A 23,302-nucleotide genomic window follows, 5' to 3' on the forward strand; every position below is an offset into this window, starting at 1 on the left:
AACAATAATAATAACTTTGATCTGAAAATTAATCCTTTAATTTTCATAATTTGATTTTTGTACTTTATGAAAATTGAAAAGTGATTCAATTGAATAACTTATAATTACTACTTCAACAATTTAGATGCAAAAATTAAGAAAAATTAACAAATTAGCAAAAACAACTCAAATTAACATGTTAGTCAACAAATGATCTAACTTCTCGGTTTTCATAAATTACAAGGACAACATTCCGACATTAAAATAGTGAGAATAATAATTTCTAATGCTAACAAATTAACATGTTTATCTACAAATGGAATTAATAATAATAATAATAATAATAATAATAATAATAATAATAATAATAATGATGATGATGGTGATGACGACGACGATGATGAATGCGATATGGATTGTTTTGTTTAGGTGTTGGATGAAATAAACAAAATAAAGCTATCCCCAAAATATAAGTAGCTGTACACATAATGAAACCTATTATCTATCCATATATGTCTAAGGCTAGATTTCATTTGAAGATCTCTCAGATCCCCAGCCCGAGTCTCCTACACCATCCCATCCATCCAAAATCTTTATCCCAACTCTGTGTGTGTGTGCCAAGTGCCAACCACTAACATTTCATTTCATTTCACTTCTCCCTAACACTGTCATTAAATAATACAGTAACATTCTCTAGTCTAGACTCTAGAGTTAGTCATACATTTATTTCCATATATATGTGTTTGTTTACATAGAGTCAGATAGATGCCCACTGTTACCTTTCTTCTCTGCACTTTGCATTTGCCTACTGCACTGGCTTCTTAGAACTTGATTTCCCAACTTTACGCTTCCACTTACACTGCATTTCAACCCCAAAACGAAAACATTCAACAAACTTAATAAAATATTTATATTTTTCAAAGAAAAAGCAATCGGTAGAAGTAATTACAAGGGGCTCATCATCAGAAATCCCAGAATCCACATCTACTGAAAATGACATCAATCCTTTCGAGGATTTCTTTGAAACTCGAGATTTGGTCTCAATTTGGTCACTTTCTTCAGTCTCTTTGACTTCACGTTCAGTTGCTTTACTAGCAGTAGGATCTCTTTCTCTTGAGACTTCACTTGCTAATTCATTAGCTGCTTTCTCTTCTTCATCCTCCTTTTCAGCATTTTTCGAAATGCTATCTGCCTCTTCAGAAAGATAGCTATCAGCATCAGATTTTACTTCATTTGCCTCCTCACTATGGTTTGGGCTTCCCTTTGTATCCTCTGAACACCTCTCCTGGGAAACTGAACCCACTTCTTTATCAGATTCTTCCCTATCTGTTAGGTTCTCATCCACCATTTCAGTGTCCTCTCCTTCCGATTGATCTAGGAAAACGACAGCAATATATATTCAAAGAAACCAATGAAAGGGGAAAGAGAAATAAGGATCCACCATCTTACAATTTGTTCCTGAAGTTTTCAACATGTTACCAGAATTGATGTTGCTTTTGGACCATTAAAAAAAAGTTCATGGAGCAAAACTCAATCTAAATACATGACATTTAATCTGGTAACATCACAGTTCTAGAAGAAGATAATAAAGCAGGCTAACTTCCTAGAGAAATTCAATGCATATTCTGCAGAATCAAAGCAGACTAGATTACGAAAATCACTAACAATACCTGAGTTCATCTTATCATTCTTAAGAGCAGCAGTGGATTTTGACAGGTCAGCTGCCTCTTCATCATCAGCATTGCTTTTCAATGTGCTCTTTTGAGTATGCTTCAAGTTTCTCTTTGGAGTTCTTTTCCTCTGAACCCTGCATACCCGATATCAAATTAAGTTCATAATTAAATGAAAGGAAAATAGCTTCATATTGGATTCTGGTACTCACATCTTTACTGAACTCTTATTCTGACGTGAACCACCTAAACTCTTACTTTTCTGCCCAGGAGACCTGTAAACAGTAAAGCAATTAAGTTATGAAGTAACACGAGTTAATTGCTAAATGTGAGAACAAATCATCCTCAAACAAAATGCAATTAACGTAGACAAGAAATTCTCTCCATATATAAGTAGCCTATCTTTTTTCCTTCTTTCTTTCTTCCTTCCTTTCTTCTTCTTCTTCTTGTTATTTATTTATATTTTTTAATCAAGTGGAAATGAAACACACACACCTACACACCAAGGGAATTATCTAATACTGCATTAGTTGCTAGAACATACCTTTCCTTCAAAGGGCCCTTGCTGCCTTTTGGTGACTTTGCCTTCTATAAAAAAGTGCAAGTGGAAGAGAGTTACGCTCAAATGAAAAGTAACTGATTTTAGCTTGAGAGAAAATGAAAAACGTTAAGTCTTAACCTTTACAGACTTGCAGCCTGCATTAACAAGCTCCCAGCGCTCTCTTTCCAAACGGAGTACTTCCACATCTCCATCATCGTATAATACCTAAAAAGAACACATATATTCAGATATATGATTAATATTTGGTTCCATGTGGTACAAATGTGCACATAGAGTCATTCAAGAAGGAAGGTGTAGCTTACGACATGCTTCCTTTTTATAGGGTCATAAGACTTGACGGTACCTTCATAAAACCTGTCATGTGCAGCAAGATAAAATCAGAAGAGTACCTTCATAACTGGATCCTTCTTCTTTAAACAAAATTAAAACCTTAATAGGTTCAAACAAGAGGAAAGATAGTCTACATCTCTGTACAAGCATAGTCATTTAGACTGATGTCATGCAAAAATGATATTACTACACCCAATGTTGTCAAGAGTGCCAGGAACACTGTTGGCGCTAGAACCCCTTATATTTTCTCGGGCATAATGTGCGAAAAAAGCATGCACCTAAGTGAAGCAGGGAGCAATACGTCTATAAGTGTGTTTTTGCATTTGTGCCTACATATGTAATTATGGTGATATATGTACTCCAAAAAGTGGTCAAATTTATCTACAAAACATGCAATTCTTTTAGTCAATATCTATATTTCCCTATGGTCCAATGAATGTTGCCGAATAATCAATAATCAAAGTAGAAGTCAAAGAGAACTTCAATTAGATGGCCTTACATGCCTATCGGCTACCGCTACAAAAAAAAATGTGGCTACGCACATCAAGCATGCACTTCAGCACTTGATTAAAATGCATCTTGCCCTAAAGGGTTTGAGGTGCTTTTGTTGTCTAGCACTAAGACATGGGCATGCCTACTTGCATACCTCAAATCCCTGATTAGACCAGTTCAAATTGAATAATGCTAACACATGTAACAATGTGGACTGCATTTGAATGGAACATGAAACTCGACAAATACAATCATGCAGACCATATAATTAATACTCACAAGGAAACAGTCAAGTTGACAGGCCAGATAAGCACAATGATGCAAGTACAATAAAAGAAATGAAATTAAAACCTTAACCTGCCACGAGACCAGAATGCTGCTTCAAATAGAATTTAGGCTGTCAGTAAAACAACTAGAAAGAGGATGCATTTGCAAACTCAAAAAAGGAGAAAATTGAAACGCACCAAATAGCCCAGACTCATTTTCATAACCATAAAGCATAACAAAATGAAGCCTCGTGTAAACTCCCAAACACACGAAACATGCATAAAGTGGGAATAACATTGGAGATTGAGACTGAGAATCAATTTGTTTCACAGAAATTTTCACAATAATACTTCGGACTAAAATGCATGGAATAGCGAAAGTTTTGGGGACTCACTTCTTATCCATGGGCCACCATACTTTTATTCTGTAACCAATCAAGTCTGCAATATCAATTCCATCTTCCTTTGTTGTGCACTGAACAAGGGAAAAAAACAAAGACCAGATAATGAACAAAACGCTCAACATTAAAAGAAGAAAAGGGGGGCAGGTGGGTGGGAATTACAGAGACATGCTAGGGATTCAAATTCTCATCCTCAGTCCTCACTTACAGTGAAGACAATCGCATTTTCCACTTTGCATTATTCATACAACAGCAATTAGAAAGACCTATTGTTAATTAAAGAGGTGAAAACAAAGACCTTTGCTAATCCTGCAATGCTCCTCTTAGACTTGACTCTAGATCCAGCTGCAGACTTCTGAATGAGATGCAAAACAGATATTAAAACAGTGACAACCATGAGAACATTAAATGTAGAATCCTTTACAGCAAAATCAACCAACAAGAGAAACATACCTCCAGATTTTCATCATCATCTTCATCTGACACATCACTATGACCCCAATCATAGCCTTTGCCTTCACCTTTCGAGGAGATGCTTCTTTTCTTCCGAATACATGACACCAAATAATCTGACCCATTGTTCTTATTAAATGTTTTTTGTGTACGCAGTTGATCTTTTGAGTCGTGAATTTTGTCCATGTCCATTTCAGTAGATTGAAATGAGGCATCTTTAGCTTCATGCCAGTCATCTCCTGAATCTCTTGAAGGGACCTTAGTAACACTTTTTGAAATTTTGAAAGCAGTATAAGCAGACAATGACCTACTGTGTTTAGGCACTTGGACAGAAGCTGCACCACTGGTTTTTCTCTTTTTACCTTTCTGATGCTCCTGCCCCAATTTTTCTTTCTTGGTAGGAGAATGATTATGACCGTTGCTTGATTCAAACTTACTGGACATTTCTCGACTGCTCAAATTTATTTCCCTTGCCAATTTCAAAATATCAGTATCATTTTTAGCATCTTTTGCTTCTGCTAAGAGAGATTTTTTCCTTTTTGCCTTTCCATCCTCGGCTCCTTTAGATTTTAGTAGCTTAATCATTTTTCTAAGAGGCATGTCATTCCCTTCTATTTCACTGTCTTTCAGAGCCTCACCCTCAGAAATCTCTTGCTGAACCTAACACGAACAACAGAGGAGCAGAAAGGTTAATGAACAATGAAACACCAAATACACCACATACTACCCTATACATGAAAGAAAGGGAGCATATTATACCATTCCATCAGATTCCAACTTTAGAGATTCAAAGTGAGATAGGACAGTCTCATCAGCTAACCATGTCCTCCTTTCACCAGCCTGTCAAAAACATGCAAGAGCATAATAACAATTTTGTACAAATAGTGGAAATATACAGCAAATAATGAACCAAATAAATGTCACTGGCACCATATAATCACATGGTTGAAGCATAAAACTTTTTTTGCACTGGATTCATGTTATTTGCAATCAGGTTAACTGCATATAAATCTGGATCTTAATACATTGCTTAATAAGTCCAGTGTCTCAAGTTAATAATTATACATGTAAAAGCCCCACAGGCACAGTTTTTCCTGTCACTGCCAATTGCAATGAGAGAGCTTCAGATAGTCTGACACTGCATATTCCTGTTTGAGGAAGCAGCAAAAATGCAAGAAAATAAGACAAATACGTTTGAAGTCTTACCTGTGAACCTTCACCTTCTTTTCTTTCATATGGTTTGTACAAGAGAGAAGGCAGAGAAACAGACTGCATAAGCCCTTGCAAATCCTCCTCCTTATAAGCCAGGCGTTTCATGATGGAAAGTCCAAGGTCACAGATAGCATGTGAATTCTGAAAAAAGTCGACATTATTCAAATTAGATTCTGTTCTTTTTTCTTCTCTTTTTCCCCCTAAGAGGGGGCTCTACTTTTCTCAATATCAGGAGAGACTTGTGACTTCTAGCCTATCAACTCGTTATACTATAGAATAATAACAGGATAATAGTAAGTATTATACAAAATTAAGCATCTCATTGAACCTCTGATTTTGTTGCATCAACATTGTCTTCAGAACACTTGATACTCTTAAAGATAGAAAATATCACAGAAATGCTCTGCTTCTCCTTGTTGACTCCGACTTCTGACTTTGTATCTTCATCTCTATTCACCAACATAGAAATAGCCACAAACAACTGCCTGAAAATTACAGAAAAGGCAAGTTCAATGTATAAAAACTCTGAATAGATACAAATTACCAAGTAATTCTTCAACCTAGAGCAAAAATCCAATCATTTAAGAACAGTCCAACCTCTTCAATGTAAAATTTATGATTCTAAATTGCAGTGATGAAAAACAATAACAAAAGTTCAACTAAACAGCAGCAACTGACAAAAGATAAATTTTAGTATTGATGATTCACAGCAATGAGCAATATAAAGTCGGCTAATCCATCAAAATATAGATATAAAATGTCGGTTGCCTTTTTTTGATCTTGTTAGCTCAATTCAAAAGTCTACAACCACAGCAAATAAATTTGAGGTTTTCTATGACCTTATATTAATGTTGGGCCTCAAACTGTTGCCAATTAGCTAAATAGGGATCCCTTTGGCTGGTACTGATATCAAGTTCTTCGTTATCAATTGGTTCAAAGTTAGATTTGTCTGTTGAAGATGCCTCATTTCAACACAAAGCCAAATAAACCACCAAACTTAACTGGTGTAAGATAACACCACTTAAACCATAACATCTGAGCTTATATTCAGAGCATATTCAAGAAAGACAAAAGAAAATCCAAATACCGGTATATTAGCTCAAATGCTTTAACATCCTTGCATTCATCTGTCTTGGGACATGAATGATGAGCAAGAACATAGACCAAATAAGGCAGGATGTATTCTGGATATGCCGTTGAGGAATTTGAATCAGATTGTACAGAAACCAGACGTGCTTTAGCCTGCTGATACATTTGAAAGATGTCGGCTAAATTCTGTTTTTCCTGTTATTTCAAGCACAACGGAAATTAACAGAAAATTTCACAAATTTGCCACAATGAAACCACAAAGTAAATTGGAAACAGAACTACACTAAAAATTTTCAAGTTCAGCATGAAAACCTCCTCGTCAAGCAATTTGGATCCAGTTATGTTAAATAAGAAAGCACAAGCATATTTTGCATCCAAGAGCCGATCCTTTATATATTGATGAACTTTTCTGAGGAACAGTTTCCCAGCCTGAGGGAAAGAGATCATCTACAAGACCAGAAAAGAATATAAAAGAAAAAAATGTGAACAAGAAAGGTTTAAAGAAAACAGGAGGGATAATTTATATTTCACAAATGACTTCACCTCAGGGGTCCTCAAGGTTAACTGGAAGACATCAAGAGGAATCTTATGATCCCAGTACCGTGACAGACGAAGAACTGCCTTGGCCGCAGCAAGCCGTAAATGGGCCTTATCAACTGAACTGTAAGACAGAAAACACTTGTGCATGAAATTTGCTTCAACAAGCATCATATTCTAACCAATTGGGCAAGATCACAAAGACATTTGATGGCGACATAAAATATTAAAAAGAAAGAAATCTGCCAATGTCAGCTACAGTACCTTGATTCTATCTCTTTTGATATTTCACCGAAAGAAAGTATGTTTCTAAGGAGTTCTAGAAGATTAGAGATACCCAGACGAAGATGAGCATCTTTAACAGGCAAATAGCTTTTGACCAATGTCTTTAACCCAAATACCTGTGGCATGAAAAAGTTGCGGGAGGAGAGACCCATCATAAAAATTTTAATAAGAAGAAAAGGCTACAAAATGAGAAAACAGAAACCTGAACTTAGTTTCTGTGAGATACTGATAATATGAATTTGCTTTAATCTTAAATGGAAATAATAATAATAACAAAAAAATTTTACAACAATCCACAACCTTCAACAGACAAAGTTCGCTTTTGTCATCCCAACATTCTTTTGCACTGGTATCTGCTTTCTGAAGTAATAAAGAAGGCTTACGGATGAGCAACAATACATGAGTTACATACAGAAAATAATAGAAGAATAAAAATATCTCACAAGACATACATTACTGCATCTCAGAATTTTGCTTTTAATAAATTCTTCAATATCACTCTCTCTAGTTTCAAAAACAGGCATCGCAATCTGAGCTATACATCCCAAAGACTGTAGCACAGCTGGCAAATGCGTTTTTTCCTCCAGCATGTCCACAAGCCTCTGCAAATTGAATAAAGACGTTGCATGTTAGGCAAATATATAAAGAAACTATTTATACAATTTATTTTTAAAGCTAATGTCAGATTACAGTTTCCTGAATAAGGACTATTGTGTGTATTAGCTACGATTCTGTAAATATTTCAATGATTGTTATCCCTAAATTTAAGGCTGTTTTTTAGGGTCAACATTCCTAGAATTAGTCTGTTTCCTAGTATAGAGTTTCCTATTAGGCTCACTATGTGTATATATATCAGTGTAATTTCTTGTGAATAAAAATAAGCCTGATTTTATTATGGTATCAGAGCCCTTTTTTTAGCTCAATTTCTGAGATTTTTTTTTTATTCTTTGCCTGGCAACTTCTTCTCATTCTCGATCAACCCTCAAGACTGTAGAATTTGTTCAAAAGAAACATGGCTGAAACTGTCAAAACCAACAACACTAGGGATATCTCAGAAGTCTCTGTGAACAACTCAAACCCAACAAGTGAGTTGCAAAACATCCAAGCAGCCTACAGGTTAAATGGGAAGAATTACCTGAAGTGGTCTCAACTGGTTCGTACGTTCTTGAAGGGAAGAGAAAAGTTGAGTCACCTACTCGGAACTGGACCTAAAAGAGATCCTAAGTTTGATGCTTGGGATGAACAAGACTCTATGGTAATGTCTTGGTTATGGAACTCTTATGATGCCAGAAATCAGTGATACATGCATGTTTCTTAACACAGCCAAAAATATATGGGAAGCTGTGAAGCAGACTTATTCTAAAGTTCGAGATGCTGCCCAAATTTATGAAATCAAGACTAAGATTTCATCTACCAAGCAAAGAAGTCTGTCAATCACGGAGTATTCAAATCTGTTGCAAAGCTTATGGCAAGAGATGGATCACTACCAATGCATTCAAATGAAGTGCAGTGAAGATGCAGCACTCCTGAAAAGGTTCGTTGAAAAGGATCAAATTTATGATTTTCTTGCTGAATTAAATGTTGAGTTTGATGCAGTAAGAGTTCAAATACTTGGAAAAGAGGTTCTACCATCACTAAATGAGACAATTGCGATTGTTCGTGCTGAGGAAGGAAGAAGAGGAGTTATGGTTGAGAATAGTCAGGTGGATAGTTCAGCCTTGGTTACAAAAGAAGTAAATGAGAGGAGATTTGGCCTGGAGCAGCTAACTAGCAAAGATAGTCGCCAGACAGAACTTACAAGGCCTATTAACAGGGATTCCTTATAGTGCACCTTTTGCAAAAAACCCCGTCACACTAAAAAAAGATGCTGGAAACTCCATGGGAAGCCACAAACAACGAACAAAAATTTGCCAGAAAAAAGTGGACAACCAAAGGGACAAGGGCAAGCACGTACAGCAAGACAATTGGCTGGAAAAGGAAATTCTCAAGAATCATCTGTTGAGTTCAATAAAGAAGAAATTGAGAAGTTGAAGAATCTGCTGGGATCATTGGAAAAATCTTCTTCAACAAATACTTGTAGTTTGGCTTTTTCAGGTATATCCTTTTCTCAAGATTCTAAAGTCTCGAATATACCCACCAAAAGTTCTTGTGTCATTGGCTCAGGAGCTACAGACCACATGACCCATTACCCACAAAAATTTGTTTCATATACACCTTGCCCTAGTAATAGAAAGATAACAGTAGCTGATGGTTCTGTGATCACAGTGGATGGTCAGGGTGATATTGTTATAAACAAAACTCTTACTCTTAGAAATGTCCTCCATGTTCCAAAAATGTTTACCAATCTTCTATCCATCCAATAAATTACCAAAGACTCTAATTATAGTGTGGTTTTCTATCTTAATCGATGTGGTTTTCAAGAACAGAATACGAGGAGGATGATTGGACATGCTAAGGAAGTAAATGGCTTATACTATCTTGAAGAATCCAGTAGACAAGTTAGTGCTCTGAATTCCTCACCTTTATCATTCATCTCAGAATTTGTTAAAACCAATAAAGACCAAATTGGGCTCCATCACCTCAACCTTGGTCATCCATCATTTAGAGTCCTTAAAGTTATGTTTCCTTCATTGTTCAAAGGGTTAACTATTGAAAAATTCCATTGTGATGTCTATGAACTTGCAAAACATAAACATACCTCTTTTCCGGTAAGCAATAAAAGAACATCCGCTCCTTTTACTCTTATTCATAATGATGTTTGGGGACCATCCACATTTTCAAACATTCTAGGGCTCGGTGGTTTGTATCATTTATTGATGATTGTACCCGTGTGCCTTGGATATTCCTTTTAAAACAGAAATCTGATGTAAGGTCTGTCTTTCCAACCTTTTACAATATAATCAAAACACATTTTGGTGCTGAAATAAAAAGGTTTAGGTCAAACAATGCCTAGGACTATTTCAATCAATTTCTCTCACCATATTTCCAAGAAAGAGGCATTATACATGAGTCATCTTGTGTTAGCACACCCCAACAAAATGGTGTTGCCGAAAGAATGAATGGTCACATTTTAGCTATTATAAGAGCCCTCTTGTTCCAAAAGAATGTCCCTAAACAATACTGGGGGAGGTTGTTTTAACTGCTACTCATATGATAAATAGATTGCCTACAAAAGTTCTTGAATCTCAAAGTCCTATGCAAGTTCTAGCAAAATTCTTTTCTAAATTCAATACTTCAAATAACCTTACTCCCAAAATATTTGGTTATGTTGCCTTTGTACATGTACATTCTCAAAACAGGGGAAAACTTAATCCACGAGCTGTCAAATGTGACTTTCTCGGTTATTCTTCCACTCAAAAGGAGTACAAATGCTATCATCCAACCACAAAAAAAATATTATGTATCAGCTGATGTTACTTTTGCAGAACAAGAGAATTACTTTACTAGTCCTTATCTTCGGGGGGAGATCTCATTCATAGAAGATAAGGACAGAGAATTATTTCTCCTTGATTTTCCAGCTCCTGCCCAACCAAACACTCAGTCCTTACCTGCCAACCAGCCTGCCGAACTCGAAACTATGCAACCCGAAACAGAGCCTAATACACCCAAATCACAAGAAGGGATTCAGGACACTACTTGTTCTTTACTGGTTTACTCAAGGAAGAAGCCACCGGTGCAAGTTCAATCATCTTCTTCTATACAACCTGCTACTATACAACCCGAGGTAATTGCTAAACCTACTTTGAATACTAATACTAAAACTACTGAAAATTCAGATCAAAGAGACTATGATTTACCCATTGCTATTAGAAAAGGGACTAGAGCCTACACAAGACATCCCTTGTATAAGCACAAAGCCTTCCTTACTAGCCTAAATTCCATCTTCATTCCCAAAATCGTATCCTAGGCATTAGATGATGAGAATTGGAAAAATGCCGTGAAGGTTGAAATGGAAGCCCTTAAAAAAATAAGGCATGGGACTTGGTGAAATTACCGAGAGGAAAGAAACCAATGGGATGTCGATGGGTGTTCACAGTGAAATATAAGTCAGATAGTTTTTTGGAGAGATACAAAGCAAGATTGGTTGCTAAAGGGTACACTCAAATGTATGGAATAGACTACCTTGAGGCATTTGCTCCTGTTGCAAAGATGAACACTGTGAGAGTGTTGTTGTCACTAGCTGCCAATCAAGGCTGAAAATTACAGCAATTTGACATCAAAAACGTCTTTTTACATGGTGATCTTGAGGAGGAAGTCTATACAAATGTTCCACCAGGATTTGGTCCAAACACAGGACAAGTAGTTTGCAGACTAAAAAAGGCTTTGTATGGACTAAAACAGTCTCTGAGAGCTTGGTTTGGAAGGTTTACCAAAGTAATGTCAAGTTGGGGTATAAATAGAGCCAAGGAGATCACACTCTATTTGTAAAGCACTCATCTTCAGGGGGAGTGACTGCTTTATTAGTCTATGTAGATGAGTGGTGATGATCTGGAAGGAATGGAGAATTTAAAGAAATGCCTAGTAAAAGAATTTGAAGTCAAAGAGCTCGGTAAGTTAAAATATTTTCTCGATATTGAAGTGGCACATTCTTGGGAAGGAATCTTCATATCTCAGCCAAAATACATAATTGATTTGCTGACAAGACGGGTAAGTTGGGATGCAAACCAGCAGAGACGCCCATAGAGGTTAACCACGGACTTGGAGATGCACTAGTGTCACGGGCCGCAGTTCAAAGTCCGTGACCATCGCACCAAATGCATCCAATGGAGGTCTATTGCTTAGATGGGGATCATTTGGCCCACGAGAACTGGCCCGATTCAATGAGCAATTGGAGAAGCCTGTCAGATTGAAGCCTGGTTGGCCCGATAACGAAGAGATTCAGGCTGATATGGTAACTAATCTTAGAAGACAGAGGGAATCTTATCTTGTAAAGATTAGATTAGATTTGATAAGGCTTATCTTGTAAATCCCTAAAATTAAGGGATATGGTTAAATCTCATCCGTTGATATAATTGTATCTTAACCGCCGATTTTGAGGGAGCTCAACTATAAATAGAGAGCCTCCCCTCATTTGTACTCACTCCTGAATTGTTTCATTATTCTTTGTGAATAAGAATTGAGAGCATTTACTCAAACACTTTGCGAGCGCTCTTTCTGTTGTTCTTTTGTAGCTTCTTTTGGCACAATCGCTTCCGCTATACAAATTGGTGCCTTGGAGGAGTTGTAAGGAATCCTCACTTTTGGGCGTAAAGGCTGACTTAGGCAAGTTTGGAGCAAACGGATCGCCTAAGGCCGCACGGTTTGCGAGACGAAAGGTCTAGCCCCGTGACACTAGAAGATGCAGTAGTTGATAAATGTTCATATCAAAGACTTGTGGGAAAGCTCATCTACTTGTTACATACTAGACCGAATATTGCCTATGCAGTCGGTGTTGTAAACCAATTCAGGCACAACCCCAAAGAATCACATCTTAGAGCTGTGTATCAGATTCTACAGTACTTGAAAGACACGCCAGGCAGAGAAATTTTATTTAAGAAAGGGGAGAAGTTAACCCTTGAAGCCTATACTAATGCAGATTATGCAGGGTCTATTGTTGATAGAAGATCAACCTCGGGCTATTACACTTTCCTAGGAGGAAACCTTGTGACTTGGAGGAGTAAAAAACAAAATGTTGTGGCTAGATCTAGTGCAGAAGTTGAATTTAGGGCAATGGCAATCGGGATTTGTGAGCTATTATGGCTGAAAATCATTTTGGGAGATTTGAAGATCAAGTGGGAAGGTCCAATAAAGTTGTATTGTGATAATAAGTCTGCTATCAATATTGCACATAATCCAGTTCAACATGATCGCATCGAAGCACGTTGAGGTTGATGACATTTTATAAAAGAAAAGCTTGACGGTGGCTTAATTTGCACTCGCTTGTGTCCATCGATGGTCAATTGGCGATATACTTACCAAAGAATTGTCTGGGAAGTTCTTTCAGAAACTAGTAAGCAAGCTGAGAATGGATAATATCCACTTCCCAGCTTGAGGGGGAATGTCAGATTACAATTTCCTAAATAAGGAAATATTGTGTGTGTATTAGCTAGGATTCTGTAAATATTTCAATGATTGTTATCCCTAACTTTAAGGCTGATTTTTAGGGTCAACTCCTAGAATTAGTTTGTTTCCTAGTATAGAGTTTCCTATTAGGCTCACTATGTGTATATATATCTGTGTAATTTCTTGTGAATAAAAATAAGCCTGATTTTATCAGTTAACACATTTTTGCATATATATAAACTAAACTATGATGCATGAAGTACTTTGTGACCTTATATAGCACAGAGAGGGACTTGAGCCCATCATCCTTAGTTATTGCTGCTAGTGCATGCACTGCATACTTCGCTTGTCTTCGACTTCCTTCTAAACAGAGTCTCTCCAATATAAGATCAATTGACCTGCAAACAATCATTAGGTGGAAAGTAAGAATATGAATGAAGAACAAAACCTTGACAACTCTCATTCAAAAGTTGCACCTTGATGACATCGCAAGTTGTTCTCGAATGGTACCACCAGCCTTAGCCAAAACATGCAAAATGCCTTCTTTTATTATTTCATTGTCATCTTTCAAAAATTTAACCAATTCTTCTTCAGCTCCACCCAGAAGCAATGGACTAAAGCGAGCCAGAATCTGAAAAGCCACCAAAAGAAACTTAAAAACATCACATGAATCTGTTTCTAACAGAAAAAAGAACATAAACAACATCAAATGACCTATATATGAAGACACTAACATTGCAGACTCTTAATAACATTGTAACTGAAAAGTAGAAAAGACAAGACACAAAAGCGAAAGACCATAGAAACATGCACAATTGCACTCACTCACACCCAGAAAAACAAGTTTCATAGAAAGATCAATTGTTACCACAAGTATATTCATGCAAGAATGAGTGTATTGTATATTTCCAGTAGACTTCTGTACGGTAGCCTCCAGAAAGATTTCTTTAACATGCTCCTTGTTAAAAAGTAGATACGAACACTTCAGAGAGAGAGTACTTAGGAAATCGTAGAGACGATGCTTCTCACCAAGTATTTTAAGCAAATCATCCTGCAAATAAAGAAAATATATAATGGATAAACTGGACAATAAAAAATAAAAAGTACAAAATTAGACTCATGGGTAAAAACATTCACCACATTCATTTTTTCCCTAAAACCAAAGCCAAGTTCACTTACAAGATACACTGCTGCCAAAAACATAAACTACAAGTTAAGATATGAGAACGGGTAGCCATCATTATTTGGTGGCAGCAAAAGTTGCATAAGGTTGACTTTATTAAAGTAATAGTCGAGGCAATTGTCAAAAGAAACTAGGGTAGAAGCCAAGCCACCACTTAACCACAGTATTAAAACCAAGAGGCTCAGCACTATACTTTACTGAAAACCTTTACCAGAGGAAGAAGCAGTAGACTTCATTGTTCTTCCTTTTTTTTCTTTTTCCTGTTATGAGAAAATACAAAAGGCAACCATGGTAGAGATAACCTTTTGTGACCAGCCACATTAAGGAGATGTGAACATTGCAGGTCGCCATGACAAGGTTACTAATGTTGTTGTCAATTAGTGATGATAGCAATTATAGCACCAGAAGGATATTGAGGATCATAACAGACAGCATCATCAGTTTGTCGCCACTCCAGGAATATTATGGCAGTCCTAGCATAAATAACAATGATGCTAAAGGGATGGCCAGAACAGCTGATACAGACACTTGAACAAAAAAAAGCAGCCAAGGTGAACTAATTAGTTGGCTTTAAATTTTATTCTCTCAAGACCGTTAGTTAGATGTCCTAGGTAGAAAATCCTATAAACTTTTCTAGTGACCCCTTAATGACTAATATTCAATTTTCCATAGGTGGCTTTGGTGTGATATATCATCCCTACTTAAATGGTCCAAAATCCAAATACATTCTCAGCAAAATCCCATTTAATTTGTATCATCAATATCTTACAACCTACCCGACCACTAGAAGCTTGGTGGAAGCTGGTATTTGGATCGAGTAGATTCACTAAAATCCTCCATATGTTAGCATCTTTCAACTGATCAAGAATCTGAAAACTCTCTTCAGCCTTCACGGGATCAGAAAAACAGCGTGACATGATTCGGAAGCCAAACAAAACTTTCTTCTGTAAATCAGGAGAATCAGTATCCTGCATGGGAGTAAGAATGAGTTATTAAAGTTTGACAAATTTCATAGAAGTTTAAATTCTGCTCCTTAGGATACTATTTCATCATTCAGAACTTCAAACCTGATGCATCTGCCTTAGAGAGAGATACCTCTGCATCTCTTGCTGTAACCTGCAATCCGACAGGAAATCCCCTGGAAATCAGTTTACAATCCATTAAATACATAACGGAAAAGGGAAAGCTACTCAACGGTCATATATTAAAGCATTCACAAGATACCTCTGCTTCTGCTCCAGCATCCTCTCAAGTGCTTTCACCTCAATTTTGTCGAATCCTGAGAAAACTCGTATCCAACATTTAACTTTATCTTTGGTTGAGAACCCAGTTGGAAAGAGAAACCCACATAAAATAGACTCGATCGTATCTGACCTGCAGGGCAGATGTACATGTTACAAATCCTATGATTGTGCCAGACACACAGCGACAAGGAGTCATAGCAGAAAATGCTTCAACTTTGCACCACATTGTTTCAAGTACTTCACTAATTGGAAAAAAAATTGTCACTGAGGTACTAATAAAAATAATTTAATGGATTGCTAATCATTCTAATAACTACTTGCACATACACAAAAGAACACTAAATGATTATGATAAGGCAACTTATACAAAAAGTATTTTCAACTTCTTCTAATGTCACCAATTGAAGATATTAAGATTAATGAAGAGTAGAAAATTCAGCATACTTCTGATGCTAATTTATATAATTTCTTCTTGCATCACCTTTCCTAATAATGCAGAGATCTAAATTTATTACTTAACCTGACATTGAACTTCAAATAATAAGAAAAAATAAAAGATAAATAATGAAATAAAAGATAAGGTGTGAAAGTAATCCTCGGCTGCAAGATATCTAAAATGACTTGCCTAAAATCCTTGTCATAGAAACACCTAAAAATCTTCCCAGGTATCCAATCATATTCATTTGTAGTGATTGAGCCATCAGTGCAGCTAGTACAATAAACTTTGAATATCTCAGCCAGCCTTTCCAAAGTAAATTTTTTAACAAGCAGCTGTAATTTCCAAATCAAAGAAAGAGTCAAATGCCATGGATAATGATCATTGGGTACACAATGGGTAACAAAAGCAATCAAATGAACACAAGAAAAATGAACATACAGATTTGTCTCGAAGACGCTCTGCAACAAGTTTTATAGTCTCAACAGGAACAGAAGCAAGAGAATGACAAGCAACATCAGATATTACAGCCACAACTTGCTTTCGAACATTTTCATCGTAGTCTAACAGCCGATCACAGAGGGCAGCTAGAAAACGTAGAGCAATATCAAAATCAGCAAAGTACCACACAAATGAATATGTAGAAGACCAAAAGAAACTTACAGATAATTTCAGCAGCCTCGGATCTGGAGGGATTCGACAACAGACAGTTCTTAACATGTTCAAGTACAGACATTCGAACATCAACAACTCGATCAGTCAACCTTTTCAAAAATTCTGAAAATATTGGCCGAAATGCTTCACATATAGTAGAGCCTGGCAGAGAAAAGAGGTCCCCAACCAATCTCACAGCTCTCAAACGAGTGTCTAATTGATCAGTCTGCAGATATTGGAACTTGGACACCTCAGAAATTTTCATGAAACTTCTATCATCATTGAATACAACTTATCAAAATAAGAATTAAAACTGTCAAATCCTCAATAGAAAAACAAAGTCATTCGTTACCACAAAAGTTGAATTCAAACAGTCCAGAACTACAAACATTTCAACTTCAAAAGCATCATTAGAATTATTTTAGAATATAGAAATTTTCACAGAACAACAAATAAATATGCATTTGCATGAAGAGCAAAATCTTAAAACGGTTAGGAAATTGGCAAAAATGAAAAGAATTATTGTTAATATGTGCTTACCAAAAGCTCTCCAGTAAGGTATGGGACGACTCCTGATAGTATCTGAGGAGCACAACAATAAACATCATAGATAACTTCATGGTAGTCAAATTCACTATTTACTAAATGATTATCTCCGGACATCAATGATATAAGAAATTGTTTTATGCCAGCTCCAAGTTTTCCTGAGCACTGCTCTATGACATTCATAGCAAGTCTCCTTGCAGCTGGAGTAACATCCTGAGATTATAGATTCCAGAAGTAAATTTCCTTCCAATTAAGATTTATAACTTCTACAGAATACATGAAGGAAAAAGCAGATAGCAAACAAAAAATTCTTACACTTCTCTTGCGACCTAAAGCAGACAATATAATAAGTAAAAGATCATCTCGAACATCTTCGCTCTCTTCTAAAACGACGACCATGATTGTTAGCATGGATGCTAAAACACTTTCAGGATGGTCATCTCTGCAATATGTAGTAAAACACATACCTTGAGTCCAAGATAATTATGAAATATAACTGGAAAAGCTATAGATAACTTTTCACCATTGCATGGCTCCCACAAATTCTCAGTGTGAAGACAATTTAAAGGGAAATGTAACTTTAACACACCAAATCAACCAAAAGACAGATAGGCGTATATTTTTTGACATATTATTCCAGGGTCAAGATGCATACAACTAAGGGGTTGCAGGCATAACTTGGCCATCACACTGAAGCCAAACACTAAGAATGATTTCCATATAACTAACAGCAGCAGCAGATTTCTACCATTCTATGTTAATTAAGGCATTCAGATATGCATGCAACAGAAAATTTTATGTAAATAGTAGTGATGAGTAAATGTTACCCTCAATAGAAGCACCTTGCTGAAAAGAGCAAATACATAAACTGGGATATAGAACACACCTGACAACAGCAAAAAATGTACTGAACATTTCATTCACCAGATCATCACACTCAAGATCCAGCATAACAACACATGATCTATATTTCGCAAGAGTCTCCAAAATGACAACTCTCCTTCCAAAAGATGGGCCATTGGTGTCACTCAATCCATTAAAAGTACCAACAATCAGATGAAATATATCCTGCAAGCATGACACATCAATCACATAGGAGTTCAGTAGACATTTTATTAGTTTACAAGTAGGGTGAGCATTAATCAGTTACAAAAGATTTAACAGACTAAACCTATCAAATTTTGTTAATTCTGTTAGGTTTATTCAGTTATAAAATCAATTACTTTTCAAAATAGATTTATTTGTTGGTTCAGCCAGTTATCGGATTTCAAAATTGATAACCAAATAGACCAAACTAACCAACCTTTGTATTTTTAATTTTAAATATATTTTATATGATATATAGTAATTTAAAATTATAAAAAGTACATCGTTGATATTATATAATATATTGTATAAAACATAATATACATCATTTTTATATAATAATAAAACTTCCTTTTTTTTTAAATAGTTAAAAACAACCAAACCAAGTCGGTTTCAATTTTTTAGTTAAAAAATTTAACTTGGTCGTTTCAATCATTTTTATAAGTTAATTCATTTTAATCTGTTTTCAGAATTTTTCATCAAACCAACTGAATGCTCACCCGTACTCATAAGAAATCCAGACCACAAACAGTCAACCTTCATGAAAGAAATGCACCTTTAAAACGTCATCGTTATATGGCGCTTCTGGAGCAGTAATACGAGTTATCTCACAAATACAGGTTGCAACTAGAAGTTTGGCATCCCTATCTTGATGCTTGAGCAATTCTGGCTTGACAATTGCATTTAGAAAGGGCTGCATTGATTCCACTGTTGTTGATGGAGGAGATTGATCAAGCTCAGAAAGACATGTAGCAGCTTGCTGCAGATTCAAGGACAAAACATGGAACAACCAAATTAAAGTTCACACCTGACTTCGATTGGCATAAAGTACATAAATGCACAGGTAATAGCATCTAACAAGATATGCAAGCATTATTAAATGGTATATTTTACCATACCCACAAGTCACTAAGATCCAATGCCAGATATGCATCAATAACATGATAAAGAATGAAAGGTGAACTATCAATATAAATAGGAAAAGCATAAAATATAACATATAAAAAAGTTTGCAATATAATGAGAACATTTGGATGAATTAAGTAAAAGGAAGCTTCTAATTTTTACATATTAGTATAAAGTGTTTAATCAAGACAGCCACAGGCTAGATTTGATAATGAGTGACACAGTTTCAATAGGCAACCTATAATCGACCTAAAACATTTGGTAGATTCAGAAATATACATATATAATACACATACATATACATACATAGGATTTACCCACCCAAACCCCTAACACAAGAGAAGAAAGAAAAAAGAAATATAGAAGTATTTGTGCATTTTTTACTCAACAGCAGAAGGCAATATAACAACCATAATAAGCTAACAAATCAATTGACCAGTCCCATAAGATCCAAGTCTTTACTTATAGTAGAGTTCAAAATCAGAGGAACTCTATTTTCACATACTCCCAAGTAAGCAGCAGCTGTGGTTTATTTACAGCATCATTACTCACTAATACATATTTGCCACTGTGGTAGTCGTGCATTTAAAACAGTTTTGGAAAATAAAATGCAGAATCCATATTTCAAACTGACTGAAAGACAAAATTCATATTAGTTTTCCACTCAACAACCGGTATATTCTGGCCTACCAACATGAAAGATTGGTATTTCTCTCATGCATAACAAGATGCCTCTTCAGCCCATTAGCAAATAAATTCACCATCAGAGATCCCACTCAACCACCAGTATATTAAGGTCAACCAAAATAAAAGAACTGCCATTTCTTTCATGCATAATAAGATGCCTCTTCAGCTCATTGGCAAAGTGATAAACTCACCATCAGAGGTCCCAAACATTATGTACTACAAAAATAAAAGCAATGGATATTCAATAAAATCACTTTGACTAAGCTTGGTTAAGACAAAAAATCCTTTACAAACTAGTTATTGCTGCTTGAGAAACCTAACCACTTCTTCGTAGATTGGGCGTTTGCATACCAGTGGAAGCTTAATCAATCATTTGTAAACTAAAGGAAGGGCAACATGATTGTTTAGTCATGTGAAAAGCTGAAGACTGATAGTCCAGTATGGAAAAGTGATTCAATCTAAGCAGAAAAAAAAATGAAAGAGAGAGGGAGTGTGAAACAACATCTTAGATGGGTTGATATCATTAAAGATCAGTTAGATTTTAATAACCCTTTTGAAGGATATAGCCTTCACCAAAACAATGACTAAAATTGATTACTGTTGCCAATCCCATATAATTCTGAGTCTTAGAGGAAAACTTTTGGGGGTTGATTACGCGTACCAGAATACCCCTCAGAGCCTTCCCCAGGACCCCAACCACAATGAAAATTCCAAACTAAGACCAGCCCCAGATATGCTTGTTTGACCCTGTTATACAAAATAGTGGGTGGGTGTTGCAATCCATGAAGGGCAACCTAAATCAAAGATTTGTGATGTACTAATGTACTTGAAGATTTGAACTATGGAACGGGTTATTTATCATTCTTATGCATGGGTGCCTTTTTATCACTCATTTACAGCATTCATTGCTCTTATTATTGTGCACAATTCAGATTCAAACTTGAAAAGTAAAATGCCAAGCACGGTCCAGGCTCCAGGCATAGCACACTGCTGTTGATTTAGGCCTGATTCACTGCCTTGAGGAACCATGGGCTTGTCAGAAAACATGTTTGGAGATCCAATTACTTGACACAATAACAACAGAACATCCTAACCATATTACAATAGATTGAGTTTTTAATAAAAAATGCAAGACCTGAACATTCATCATATCATCTACCAAATTATGGGAAATAAACATGTCAGAAGCCCATATGTGGAAAAAACATGTAAGTTGGAGAGACGTCTATGAACTGGAAAACAACCCTAATTCAACCAATTTTCATGAAATTTGCATTACGAACCAACTTCCTCTAACAAAGTGAATTCATCACAGAGGTTCGTGATAACCTATTAACCTTTTAAATCCTAAGTAAACAAAAAACTTAACCGTGAATAAACCTCACAGCAGCTAGGAAGCTCACTCGAATTAAGTAATTCAATTGAACTTCAAAAAAAGACTAAAACTTGCATAGTTTTTTGTACAGATACCCTAATTCAACCAAATTTCTAGAACCTCGCATCTAATTACGAACTAACTTCCTCTAAGAAAGCGATTTCAAGAAAGAGGTTTATGACGCCCAATTAAAACCCAAAATCCTAAGGAAAGAAAAGGCTTAAGTGCAAGTAAACCTCACAGGCTAGGAAGCTCGCTCAAATTAAGTAATTCAATTGAACTTTCAGAAAACAAATACGGAAACTTACAAAGTTCTTGTACACATACCCTAATTCAACCAAATTTCAGGAAACTCGCATCTAATTACGAACTAACTTCCTCTGGGAAAGCAAATTCATAGAAAAGAGGTTCATGATACCCTTTTAAAACCTAAAATACTAAGGAAACACAAAAAAGAATAAACAACTTAATCGTGAATAAACCTCACAGCAACTAGGAAGCTCACTCGAATTAAGTAATTTAATTGAACTTTTTTAAGAAAAAAGGAGAAGAATGCGTGCCTTTAAGAGCTTGAGAAGAGCGTCTTTGGAAGAAGGAGGAGAATGAAGCTTGGATCCCAACTCCTTGAGCTGCTGTTCCACCTTCTGCGCCATTTTCCAATTCGTATTTTTTTTCTTATGTTTTTTCTGTTTACAAAAGCAAAAGGCAGAAGCTCATGGACTCTCACACTCGATAACCATTACCGAGCTGACATGCATTCATAGAGATTCAAGGAAGAAACAAAGAAAAAAATTGAATTTTTTTTTTTAGATTTGATAGTTTGGGCCTTTTGCCTTTATATTTTTCTCCCTCCCTCGCTTCTTTTCTTTTTTTCTTCTGACTCTGGTCTGTGGTTTTTTTCGATTTCGAATACGGACGCGAAATATGAAATTAAAATGAGCTCTAAATACTTACTTAAATTCCGCCCACGTGCTGACTTCCATTCTTATTTACGTGCTCCGTCTCCTTTTCTGCCCTTTGATTTTTTTGTTAAATTTTACTATTAGGCCCTGTATTTTTGTGAAAATTTTAGATTTAGTCCCCATATTATGGATTTAGTCACTTTATTTTTCTAATTGGTCAATTTTAATCCCTATACTTTTCAAATTTTGAAATTTTCATCCTAACTCATACAGTAGCAATTTCATACTTTTGGTTAAACTCAATTATTAGCTTAGTACTATGTGTATAGTTATAGATTTGGTCTATATTCTCCAATTAGATCATTCTAAGTCCTTATGCTTTTAATTTTAAAATTTCAATCTTGACGTAGAATGATAGTTGTTAATCCATCAACAAGATTTTTAGTGAGTAATATGTAAAAATAACAAGTTGGCATAGCATTACACATATTATAATATGCTTAGTGTATCGATTTTGAAAATAGTAGAACTTAATGAATTAACAATTACCATATGGTAAGGATCAAAATTTTAAATTTTAAAAAGTATAGGGACTAAATATAACCAAATTGAAGTAGAGAGATTAAATCAATAACTTTCATAAAGTATAGGGACTGTGGTAGAGTTTAACCTTTTCTTTTATATTTTATGGTTTTTGTTTTTGCACTTTTCTTTATTTTACATTTTTATTTCCGGTTTGCCTTATTAATTTTTAGTTTTAAAATTTTGAATGTATTTTACTTTTAACGGTAAATTATCTCAAAAGTCACTAAATTATTAGTAAATTTATGTTTTGTTTACTTAATTTTAAAAGTTATAAAATAATCACCGAATTATTCAAAAGTTTTCATGCAAGTCACTGGACTATTTGAAAGTTTTATTCAAGTCACTAGGCTATTAATTTTTTTTTTTAAGTTCAACTAGTG

The 23,302-nt window shown here is 35.6% G+C and overlaps 1 protein-coding gene across 3 annotated transcripts; it reads right to left on the reverse strand.

Annotated features, from left to right (window-relative positions):
* Positions 1-377: 377 nt before the first annotated feature.
* LOC105798919 (sister chromatid cohesion protein PDS5 homolog A) lies at positions 378-22,331 on the reverse strand. Of its 3 annotated transcripts, none has more exons than XM_052621520.1 (33): positions 21,996-22,331; positions 19,024-19,227; positions 18,268-18,449; positions 17,697-17,823; positions 17,376-17,594; positions 16,845-17,061; positions 16,623-16,768; positions 16,371-16,516; positions 15,726-15,875; positions 15,569-15,617; positions 15,278-15,469; positions 14,187-14,369; positions 13,795-13,949; positions 13,590-13,716; positions 7,729-7,878; positions 7,577-7,636; positions 7,256-7,392; positions 6,998-7,115; positions 6,767-6,901; positions 6,453-6,649; positions 5,694-5,850; positions 5,360-5,506; positions 4,913-4,993; positions 4,154-4,813; positions 3,999-4,052; positions 3,695-3,774; positions 2,514-2,565; positions 2,329-2,415; positions 2,194-2,237; positions 1,862-1,924; positions 1,650-1,786; positions 929-1,353; positions 378-838 (listed from the first exon to the last, which is right to left on the reverse strand). In XM_052621520.1, exons 1-33 carry the CDS (start codon positions 22,086-22,088, stop codon positions 785-787), a joined length of 5,028 nt encoding a protein of 1,675 aa, XP_052477480.1. In that variant the 5' UTR covers positions 22,089-22,331; the 3' UTR covers positions 378-784. The 3 variants fall into 3 exon arrangements, with proteins under 3 accessions (XP_052477480.1, XP_012484620.1, XP_012484621.1); XM_012629166.2 differs by having other exon boundaries at positions 3,999-4,055; positions 21,996-22,329; XM_012629167.2 differs by lacking the exon at positions 21,996-22,331 and having other exon boundaries at positions 3,999-4,055; positions 18,968-19,108.
* Between the last annotated feature and the right edge of the window lie 971 nt (positions 22,332-23,302).

The sequence above is a fragment of the Gossypium raimondii genome, chromosome 9 (genome assembly GCF_025698545.1).
Source record: "Gossypium raimondii isolate GPD5lz chromosome 9, ASM2569854v1, whole genome shotgun sequence".
Lineage (NCBI taxonomy): Eukaryota > Viridiplantae > Streptophyta > Magnoliopsida > Malvales > Malvaceae > Gossypium > Gossypium raimondii.